This window comes from Ictalurus furcatus, chromosome 16 (genome assembly GCF_023375685.1).
Source record: "Ictalurus furcatus strain D&B chromosome 16, Billie_1.0, whole genome shotgun sequence".
NCBI lineage: Eukaryota > Metazoa > Chordata > Actinopteri > Siluriformes > Ictaluridae > Ictalurus > Ictalurus furcatus.
In genome coordinates, this window is record NC_071270.1 from 24381257 (window position 1) to 24393708 (window position 12452).

At 39.3% G+C, this 12452-nt stretch overlaps 1 protein-coding gene across 1 annotated transcript; it reads right to left on the reverse strand.

Moving 5' to 3' along the window:
• Positions 1-4477: 4477 nt before the first annotated feature.
• Positions 4478-7123, reverse strand: LOC128620448 (protein phosphatase 1 regulatory subunit 3C-B-like). The gene is made up of 3 exons (XM_053645469.1): positions 6995-7123; positions 6818-6874; positions 4478-6435 (listed from the first exon to the last, which is right to left on the reverse strand). Exons 2-3 carry the CDS (start codon positions 6829-6831, stop codon positions 5517-5519), a joined length of 933 nt encoding a protein of 310 aa, XP_053501444.1. The 5' UTR covers positions 6832-6874; positions 6995-7123; the 3' UTR covers positions 4478-5516.
• Between the last annotated feature and the right edge of the window lie 5329 nt (positions 7124-12452).

Consider the following 12452-nt stretch of genomic DNA (forward strand, 5'->3'; position numbering starts at 1 on the left):
AAGAAAATTCAACAAGTAAATCTCACTGTGCTGCAGGAACATTGAAAAGTCAAAAATACATTGCTGTGTAGCTCTGCATAAAACATTAACCAAAGCCAATAAGATAATCACAAATAAAAAGAAAGTGTAAACAACTCACCCAAAATACCTTGCTGTTGAACAGCAGCTTTGCTTTGGTTGCAACAAGGTCTTCTGAATTGGATATGTGTCTTTACCCTGTAAATCCTATAAAAACGCTACCACATGAGCCCTCCAGCGCACTGCTTTGTATTGTCTGAAAGAGTCACTGACTGTGCCACATAATTATAGGTGTTTCTCAATGAGCTGCAATGCCTACATACAGTAATGGCATTGTAACGCCATCCTTTAGAAGAGTTTAGGTCATGCTGAAATGTTGGGAATATATCTGCCGATATATACATATTTTATCCCTTACAAACTATGATTTAAATGATTGAAATATGATTTAACTGTACTTGGAGACAATGTAGTCAATTAAAAAAGTATATAGTCCTCAGTCTGCAGCAACATCCATCTATACATTTTCTATAACGCTTATCCTACAGAGCCTATCCCAGGGAACATCGGGCACAAAGGCAGGGCACACCCTGGACAGGGTGCAAATCCATCACAGGGCACAATCACATACACATTCACACACTGATGCCATTTTGGAAATGCCGAGCAGCCTACCATGCATGTCTTTGGACTAGGGGAGGAAATGTTACTAAAGGACCATCTGGCAGCGTGGAAACTATTGCCAAGTGTTTCTCCATGGGTTCTGTCCACCATAGAAAAGGGTTACCAAGTCCAGTTCAGAGCTCGTCCCCCTGGTTCAGAGGTGTGCACACAACAGTAGTCAGCACAGAGCAGAGCCTGATGTTAGGGCAGGAAGTAAGATCTCTCTTGGACAATGGGGCCATAGAACATGTACCCCTTTCTCTGACGGAGGGAGGTTTACAGCCATTATTTCCTGGTCCGCAAATGAGATGGGAGTACGTGGCCAATTTTAGATCTGTGTCATCTGAACCGTACTCTGGACACACAGGTTCAAGATGACGCTCAAACTTATCGTTCCACAGATTCAGTTCGAGGACTGGTTTGTAATGATAGATCTAAGAGATGTATATTTCCACATAGAAATATTGCCCAGTCACAGGAAGTTCCTGAGGTTCGCATTTGAAGGCAATGTGTACCAATATCGTATTCTTCGGCTCAGTCTAGCTTTATCCCCTCACACTTTCACAAAGTGCATGGATGCCGCTCTGGCTCTCTTGCGACTCCAGGGCATCCGTGTACTAAACTACCGGGTCGACTGGTTAATTCTAGAGCGATCCAGGGAGTTGGAGATTCAACATTGAGATGTTGTTCTCGCCCACATGAGGAGCTTGGGGCTCAGGTTGAACCCCAAGAAAAGTATGCTTTCCCAGTGCAGAGCATGACTTTTCTAGGGGTTATATGGGATTCTACTATGATGAGGGCGTATCTATCCCTATCAGGGTCAATCCTATCAACATTGAGCAAGATAAAGCTGGGTCAGGGCATCGCCTCCAGTCCCTACAAGAGACTGTTGGGGCTTATGGCAGCAGCAGCCAACATCATACCGTTGGGCCTATTTCACGAGACCATTTCAGTGGTAGCTGAAAAGTCAGGGGTTTGGTTCTCAGATGAAACCCCTGACAGTAATCACTGTCACGCGGGAATGTCTCCTTATTGCAAGACGGTAAGGACAGACGTCTCCGTCACAGGCTGTGGCGCGGTCTTAGACGGCCGATCAGCTCATGGTCTCTGGAGCGGCCCTCATCTAGAGTTGTATATAAATCACCTAGAAATACGGGCCATATTCCTAGCACTGAAATTTTTCTTCCTCAGTTGAGACGTCACCATGTGTCAGTTATGACAGACAATACAGCAGTGGTCTCACATCTCAACCATGTCGTCAGTTTAAATAAATATTGTACTCAGTCTGCATGATGATGATCAAAATTAATGATCAAAGTAAATCATATATGTATCTTTATTTAGAATATATTTCAAAAATAAAGGAAATATAGGATAGCATATATGCGATTGAGTTACAGTAAATAGAATTATGTGTCTATATATTATAATTGTATACTGCATGCTGTGCCACATTACAGTTAAATGTATACTACAATCTATTCCATGTAATACACTCTTAGAAAAATCAATCTTCAAAGGTTATTTCAGCAGTACTTTGTACAATTAAGGGTTCTTAACTTGGATTAAAATCCACACTCAATAAGCTCCAACATGTACAAAACTCTGCCGCCAGGATCCTGACTGGACCAGGACATGTAATCATAATATTCTTGTTCTGGAGTCCTTGCACTGGCTCCCGGTCAGGTTCTGTGTAGATTTTAAAATTATGATGCTGACATACAAAGCATTACATGGCTTGGCTCTTCAGTACTTATCTGCTTTGTTAATACCTTACAACCCAAATCACAGACTGCGCTCCTCACAATGTAATCTGTTAACTGTTCCACAAACCCGCTTAAGATCTATGGTTGACGGGGCTGTTTCTGTCTATGCTCCTACACTTTGGAACTCTCTTCCTCTCGAACTTAGGGAAGCTCAGACATATTTAAAGCTCAACTCAAGACATACTTTTTTAGACTAGCATTTGCTTGCTGATGTCTACTTTTATTATTGTTATTATTATTATTTTTATTTATCTATTATTATTTTTTTATTTTTTTTCTGTGAACTGCTTATTTTGTGTACAGCCCTTTGAGAAGCTGCTTTAAAAGTCGCACTATAAAATAAAGATTATTATTATTATTATTATTATTGTTATTGTTATTATTAATATTATTAAAAGGTTTACTTTGGAAACCTTTCTAATAAGAAAACACTATTGCTTGGGTTTTCTACATTGAACCTTTAAGGGTTTCCGCAAAAGGATAGCTGAAGAAATAGTATAGTATAGTATAGTATAGTATAGTATAGTATAGTATAGTGTTCGTATTAGTATTATATTAATATAGCAATGAAGAGCATAGCATAGTATGGTACACTATATGACCAAAAGTATGTGGTCACCTGACCATCACATCCAAATGTGGTTCTTACCTAAACTTGTTGGAAGCACACTATTGTATATAATGCATTTATGTGCTGAAATATTACAATTTCCCTACACTTGAACTAAGAGGCCTATACCTGTTCCTGCATGAAAGTGCCCCTGTGCACAAAGTGAGCTCTATGAAGACATGTTTTGCCAAGGTCGGAGTGGAAGAATTCAAGTGGCCCACACAAATCCTTGACCCCAACCCCACTGAACACCTTTGGGATTGTCATATATCAAGGAGGTAACTCTGGACTTCATTTCCCAGCAGCCACTGCACCATACTACATCACTGTCACATGACGACCTGCACCTGTATCACGTTTCTGTTTAACAAGCACTCATATATATAGCCACGTTTTGTACTGCTTCCTTGTCTTATGTATTGTCTATCTTGACCTTTGTCCCTGTCAGCCTGTCAGTGCTCAGGCCATATGGCTCACACTGCATCAAATTGGTCTGCATGGCTGTCGTCCCAGAAGGAAGCCTCTTCTAAAGATGATGCACAAGAAAGCCCGCAAACAGTTTGCTGAAGACAAGCAGACTAAGGACATGTATTACTGGAACCATGTCCTGTGATCTGATGAGACCAAGATAAACTTATTTGGTTCAGATGGTGTCAAGCGTGTGTGGCGGCAACCAGGTGAGGAGTACAAAGACAAGTGTGTCTTGCCTACAGTCAAGCATGGTGGTGGGAGTGTCATGGTCTGGGGCTGCATGAGTGCTGCCGGCACTGGGGAGCTACAGTTCATTGAGGGAACCATGAATGCCAACATGTACTGTGACATACTGAAGCAGGGCATGATCCCAGCATGCATTCCAGCATGATAACGACCCCAAACACACCTCCAAGATGACCACTGCCTTGCTAAAGAAGCTGAGGGTGAAGGTGATAGACTGGCCAAGCGTGTCTTCAGACCTAAACCTTACTGAGCATCTGTGGGGCATCCTCAAACGGAAGGTGGAGGAGCACAAGTTCTCTAACATCCACCAGCTCCGTGATGTCATCATTGAGGAGTAGAAGAGGACTCCAGTGGCAACCTGTGAAGCTCTGGTGAACTCCATGCCCAAGAGGGTTAAGGCAGTGCTGGAAAATAATGTTAGCTACACAAAATATTGACACTGGGCTCAATTTGGACATTTTCACTTAGGGGTGTACTCACTTTTGTTGCCAGCGGTTTAGACATTAATGGCTATGTGTTGAGTTATTTTGAGGGGACAGCAAATTTCCACTGTTACACAAGCTGTACACTCACTGCTTTACATTGTAGCAAAGTGTCATTTCTTCAGTGTTGTCATATTAAAAGATATAATCAAATATTTACAAAAACGAGAAGGGTGTACTCACTTTTATGAGATACTGTATATAGCCACTGTTTGTACTGCTTCCTCGTCTTACGTATTGTCTATCTTGACCTTTGTCCCTGTACCATGTTTTATTTCATAGTTTATGTTTAGCCTTAGCCACAGTATTTTGCCTAGTTGTCTTGGTGTCTTTGTTTGGTTGTTTGTTTGTTTATTAAACTGTTTGAAGATCTGCGCTTGCTTCCGAATTCAAATTTGTAACGTGACAGGGATAAACAGGAACTCTGACTACACCCCAGACCTCCTCACCCGACATCAGTGCCTGACCTCACTAATGCCCTTGTGGCTGAAAGGAAAAATCCCCACAGCCATGCTCCACAATTTAGTGGAAAGCCTTCCCAGAAGAGTGTAGGTTATTATAACAGCAAAGTGTGACTAAATCTGAAATGGGATGATCAAAAAGCACATATCACTGTGATGGTCATGTGTCCCCAAACTTTTGGACATATACTATATATTATTGAATCACATAGCAAGGCATTGTATAAAATATCTTAGCATAATACAGTATAGAATAACATAGTATGGAAGCATAATATATAGTATAGTTTAATAAATACACATTTATTTGTGCTTATAATATTCATTTGTCATAAATAAATATACATAAATAACATTGAAACAGTTATATTACATGCATTTCACACATACAGCTTCATTAATTATCTGTCTTAGTACAACTATCTCACAAGCAGTGAAAGACCCTCACAGCTTGAAATTGGCTGACCTTGATGAAAAAGTGCTGATGCTTGTTTTCATAACAGATACTCATCTGATATACAGGTGCACAAAGCTCTAGAGAGACACATCTGTCTCACTCTTTCACCACTGACTTGTCACTGACTCAAATGGGCGAGTTGCAGTGGAGAGAACTAGCACAAGCATGGGTGTCTTTCAGTCTTTTTGCTCCTTCTTGATGTCTGTTTAAGGCAAAATTCATCCAACATGGAGGACGATGAAGATGATAATGGACCAATATACACAAAACCCACCACTCATGCTAGAATTATTTGTCAGCATTGTTAGAATAAGAGGGTGAATTAATTTTAGGGATAATGTTCTATTGCCTACTCATGGTCTTCATCATATTCATGGGGGAAATGAGTGAGCTAAAATTTGCTGACTTATATAAAGTTGGACCATTTCTCAGGGGCACTGATTGGGGACTTTGAAAGATCTGGGGCCTCAAGGGTTTTTTCTCGACCGAGGATGCTTCTTCTGAGTTCACGTCCTCCACAAGGATTCGATAGTTTCGTCCATCATTGCTGTCCCACCAAAGTTTGTTGCCAGATCCAGGACGGAAGGACACGCAGAATTCCAGACGATCCTGTATGTTAGGACAGGAAGGGACGGGAACGTTAAAGAAAAACAGTTCTGTGTCTGAATTCTCATTCTTCTGTTGGATAGGGGTACATGGGATATCCTGGTGGCTCCTCCATGAGTCGTACGTGATGCGAATATGCACAGCTTTCTCTGGACTGATATTGCAGACCCTCACCTTTCCGAACAGTGATCCATACACCAAACTGCAGCTCTCCAGATGCACCAGAGTTTTTGCCAGTTTTTCCAGGAATGATGGTAAATCAGCAGAAGGCTGAGGGAACCCCAACCGGAGACGAGGCTTCTTGCTTTGCACAGACAAATCAGTCTTTTGCTTGACAGGTGGAGAAAGCTCCTCTTCATCGGATATTGGTGGATCTGAATCGAAGATCCGGACTGCAGTGAGGGCCAGTCCTTTATCATCTGCGAATACCACTCGTTTTTTCTTCTTCAGTGTCCCACAAGGACTCGTACAGTTTTGAGCTCTCACTGGAGATTCAGGAATCTGGGGGGATCTAGAAGCTTTGGACCGCAGGGTATCATATATGCTAGGTCTAGTAAGAGCACGATGGGATCTAAGCGTTGACATTCCCAAAAGTTGTTCCACTGAAGGCTGGCGATTCAGGCACATATGCACGGCCAGGTCCACTGGCATGACTCTAAATAGGAAAGAAGCAAACAACATTAGAGCAATTTTACCAAACAAGACATTTAGTTTATTAGGTTTTACAGATTGTTCTCAATTATAAAGGTAAAACACTGCAATACTCTTGTCTGTTTTAACTCTCATAAATTGCTGTCTTTAAATTAATCCTGCTATCAGGGAGCATTATGTCCAAAATATATTTTCTACAATAATTTAAAAACTATTTTCTATTCATTCTGCTCCAAATTCTTTGAATACTTCATTGCAACATTTGCACTCAAATTCTGTCAATAATAGCAGGTAAAGTGTCCTTTCAAACAATTTAGTTACCAAGCTACATACATAGCTACACACACAATGTTTCCCCTTTCCCCTAACAATTGTTTCTGACTTACTTGGCAGCACTCATTCCTGTGTTTGCAAAAAACAGCGTCTTCTCACTTAAATGTCCCCTGAAAAGAAAATGCAAAAGAACATTTCACCAAGATGCAACAGTACTGAATGCTGAATACTGCTTTTTTAGTCTCTGGCCATGTTAGATCACCAGTAAGGAGAATGTGTAAGCTACTTACCCAATGCCTATGCTGATCAGCAACAACTTTGTTTTGGTCGTCTGTATTTCTGAATTTAACTTGTGCCTTTATCTTATAAGTCCTCTCATTACACTAGCATACCAAGTCTGTCAGCGCACTGTTTTGTACTGTCTGCAAGCGTCACACAGCATGCCTCATGATTATGGGTGTTTCCTAATGTGCCCATGGTACAGCCCAAAGTGCATTGTAACACCACCCTGAAGAAGAGTTTAAGGAATGTCGTCACTAGGAGGTACATGTTGTCCTTCTGAAATGTATCAGGTTACCAGGAATGCTAACAATCTGGGAGTATAGGAAAATTTTATTCTTTAAAACAGATTTCAATATGTTTGCACTGTGCTTGGTGATCATATAATCAGTTTTAAAAATATATAGTCCTCAGACTGCAGCAGCATGAAAAGAAATGTAGATTAAAATATCCATCCATCCATCTTCTATACCGCTTATTCTTCAGGGTCGTGTGGAACCTGGAGCCTATCCCAGGGAGCATTGGGCACAAGGTGGGGTACACCCTGGACAGGGTGCCAATCCATCACAGGGCACAATCACATAGACATTCTAACACCCATTCATACACTACGGACACTTTGCACATGCCAATCAGCCTACCATGCATGTCTTTGGACTGGGGGAGGAAACTGGAGTACCTGAAGGAAACCCCCGCAGCACAAGGGGAACATGCAAACTCCGCACACACAGGGCAGCAGCAGAAATCGAACCCCCGACCATGGCAATGTGAGGCAAACCTGCTAACCTCTAAGCAATCCTGCACCCTAGATAAAAATTTCTATACTGCATATTGCATAATAGTATTGATAGTGCCTTCCACACTGTATCTTGTCTTAACCTCCGGGCAGAAGCAACCAGTTTGTGGCCTAAAATATCCTGATATTTAACATAATACATGCCATTAATCTTTACAAGAATTCCTCGACCACCAGATCCAAAAAAAGCCAGTGAATTATCATGCATCCAATTTCAGACAAATTTTCCAAACAAAACCTTCTGGAACTTTGAAACGTATATGTTATTGCTCTGATTGTGTTTCACCTGCTTTTTTTTTTCATTTTTAATTTTTTTTTTTATATTCCTTACGCAACTTGTGCAGTTTAACAACCATCTGTATTTTTGTGTCAATGGAAGATGAAGGGATTTTACATGTGCAGATTCTATTTGATTAAAGGCAACAAGAGATTATCCAGAGATTGAAAACAAAACAAAACAAATTTGATTTATTATTACTATTTATAATGCTATTTGGATATAAAGATAAAAATAGTTAAAAAAAAAAAATTATTTAACTTTAAAAATCATGTAAACATTTAGTTTGTTCTCTTGAAGGGTGCCAATGCATTTACAGTGGGATTTTATTCCTAAATAATTATGATTGTTACAGTCGTAAAACAAGTTTTTGGGAGTAGTGTGTGGGTGAGTGTGAGAGGACAAATTGGGGTGTGTGAGTATTAGATTGCTGTCACGCCAAGCCACTCCTTACAATTGCACATTGTTTCTGTGGTAACAAGATATTCAAATCTCGTCAGATATTCAGAAAGATCGGGTTCGACACAGAGCGTTGTTGGAAAGTGCATTTGGAAAGAGATGAGCTCATGTTTGCTTTGTGCCCACGGGTGCCTTGAAGGAGAGGTGTTGGTGTTGGTATTGCACAACAGAAACTGTTGTTTAGGTCTCACAGTGTGGTTTAATATGTTTTATTTTCATATTGTGTTTCATTAATCTCCTGTAAAACCCAGTTTTTATTTCACTCAAAAATAAATACTGAATGACCTAAATTACCTTTATCACTTGTCTTCCCAGAGGCAATGCTGGAGAATGAAATGGCTTATAGATGATAATTATCAAAGGCCATAAACGTCATGTGGAACAGATTTGTGTCGCCATCCCAAGTGACACATTACATATGCATGTTGGGACACCCTTTGTTTAGCGTCAGACAGAAGAATGTAGTCACACCGCAATCATTATCTTCATGAACGCAACTATCACTTACATTATTCCATGGTCTGTCTGAATACTCGATTCTGATTGGCTGGAAGGTGTGTGTGTTCAAACTGTCTAATGGACAGGTTGTTCCTTTCAGTTTAATCACCGTTCTAAATTTATGCACTGCCTATAAACAATCGTAACCAAAGTAACATACAGTACAGTTGCATACAGAGTGACACAAGGCACAAGGTGACTTTGACAAACTAGAGAAGATAATGTTAAATCAGAAATGTAATGGCACAGACACAGGTAATTCACAAACGCACATCTCTCTAATAACTATTTATTATAATTCATTGTAAAATGTAGTCTAATTGCACTACTTTATCACTGTGTATGATTAGGACAGGCAGAATTCTAGATATAACGACCCGTATATCCAGTGCTATAAAGATTTTTATCTTTACCAACTGGGCCTGTGTGAAAATGTATTTGCACCCATAGTTACTAATTCCTAAAGCTATGAAACTGCATTCATAATGGGGTTCAGCTGGACAAGAGAAACCATGCCTGATTACTGCAAACCCTGTTCATTCAAATCAACACTTAAATAGAAATTTTTCAACAGCATGAATTTGGTTAAAAAGTCTGATTCAGTAATACACCAGGTCTTGTAGGGTTTCCAGACCAATAAATTATAAAACTTTTCTAACTAGGCTAGTTTGGAGTCGCTAGCCATGTGGAGGCACAGCTAAGCTATCACTGTATGGGTTTAGTGGCTACAGTGCCATGCAAAGTACATTACCTTTCCTTACGCTCTGCTCATATCATGTTCACGTAAACTGGAACTCATATAGACATTTACACTCCTTGTTTTCCTGCTCAGCATCAGAGGATATTACTGTTTCAGTTTCAACCCCTTTACTGGTTTAAAAAAAAAAAAAAAAAAAAAAAAATCGGCATATATCCATTTTTCCTCACACTGACTGTGAGTTAGCATTTGGCATATCAGCCAATAAGACATGAGTGTTTCCATGTATTTTCCCGTAAATTCTGTCTGATTGGTCTCACCTCCGTTCACTAAAGATAAAAATTACAGGCGGTCTTCTTTTACTGATGTTCAGTTACGTAGTGACAAACTGCTCCAAGTGGAGAATTATTCGGGGCTAAAGAAAAAATCTATTTTTAAAAAAAAATTATTTTAAACATACATTTTACTTAATATTGTTTTCTTAACAATAAATTTGTAACACAAGTATCGTAATTTTATTGACATCAGTAACTGTTATCAAATTACATAAATTTTAAATGCAATGCATTACATTAATGCATTATCAGAAAAAGTAATTAGATTACAGTAACACCCAAGTCTGAGCAGCATTGGTATAAAAGTATATAACTGTTTCAACACAACTGAATGCCTGAGTGCTGATTAATTACGGAATTGGGATCCAGCTCTGATCTCTGAAAGTCTAGTTTAGTTTCAGCACAATTCTCACATACCGACTACCCAAATCCTCATACACACCCTGTTTACATAGCGCAGGTATGTTAGACTGGGTCTGAAACTGGGATAGGAACTTTTAAAAAGTAGGTTTGTCTATTTAGATTACTCTGCTTCTGGTGAATCATGTATAATTTACCTGACTGAAACCAAAATTATCTTACAATATAGAAGGTAAACCGTTGTATAATTTTATTATATGAAATATATTATAATTTACAAGATTAGAATAGATCTACTAAATTAAATACATAAAAAAAAAAAAAAACCTAGTAGGTTGCTATGGAAGGGAACCCATCCATTCATCCATCCATTTTCCATACCTCTTTTCCTAAACATTGTCAAGAGAGAGCCTGGAGCCTATTCCAGGGAACTCAGGGCACAAGTCGGGGGACAACCTGGACGGGGGGCCAGCCCATCAGGGCACAATCACACACACACGCTCACACACTATGGACAACTTGGAAATGCCAATCAGTCTACATGAGAAGCATGGGGAGAACAAACTTCAGGGGATTCGAACCTCCAACACCAGAGGTGCGAGGAAGGAACCATAAAATAATAATAATAATAATAATAATAATAATAATAATAAAGTCAAGGTATTTGATATTTTACCTAATCAACTTGAAATAAGGAGGTGATGTGAAACAGGTGAGGCATTGTATATAAGGAGCCCTTGAGAACAACATTCCCCAAAGGCAAATCGGTTGGATTTTGGGCATTACACCTTCTACAGTGCACAATATGATTAAAAGTTTCAATGAATCCGGTCAAATCTCGGTGCGTAAAGGGCAAGACTGATTCCTCCAACATCACTGTCGTAAAAACCGTCATGAGTCTGTAATGGAGATCCTGACATGGGCTCGGGAATACTTTGGTAAACCTTTGTCAGTCGACACCATTCGCCGCTGCATCCACAGATGCAGGTTAAGGCTTTACTATGCAAAGCAGAAGCGGCGCATCGACACTGTCCAGAAGCTCCGCCCACTTCTCTGGGCTCGGTCTCATCTGAGATGGACAATAGCACAGTGGAATCATGTTTTGTGGTCCAACGAGTCAAATTTCAAATAGTTTTTGAACAAAACAGCCATCGTGTTTTCCGGGCCAAAGAGGAAAAGGACCATCTGAGCTGTTATCAGCGTCAGGTCAAGTCCCTGAGGTTGAGTCCAAGTCAAGTCTCAAGTCGTTCTCATATTTTTAGCAATAGTTCTTTCAGCTAGTTATTGTAATTAACAGTGTATGAGGCTAAATCAAATTTTGAAATATTAAAACTGATTACTTCTATAGAATGTCTTGTTCATTTATTCAAAATGGTCTAATAAATCACACAAGGTTTTACATTACTTTTACTAAATCGTTCACTCAAAGTTAAATCATTAAACAAAAAAAACTATTACTTTCAAACTATTACATTTGAACTATTACAAAGTTCTCCCTATAATTACAAGAAAACAGAACATTCATAAAAACTTCAGGAAAGATATTACTTCTTTTGTCATTTAGTAGGAAAAAAAAAAACACCCTGGAAATCAATGGTTACCGTCAATTGTCTGGTTACCAACATGCTTTAAAATATCTTCTTTTGTATTCAACAGAAGAAAGAAACTCATACAGGTTTGGAACAAACTGAGGGTGAATAAATGATGACAGAATTTTCATTTTTGGGTGAACTAACCCTTTAACAGGTCAGTCTCAAACTTTGTACACACAGAACCACATTCTAAAATTGTCTTGATGCAAAATGTATGATAATTTCGGGGATTCTGTTCACAAAAGTATGTAAATTTTGGTTTTAAAAAGTCTAAAATTAGTATTAAAATTAGAAATATAATACTTGCTCAAAGCTAAGTGATTGTCATAGGAGTATGTACATAAGCAGCTAAGAGACTACACAGTCAATGTTCTAAGCTCTAAGTTTAATTCTTTTTGGCAAGACCACGTGAGGTCTTTTTTGGTCTTCCAACACTGCAGGTGTGGGGTGGAGCA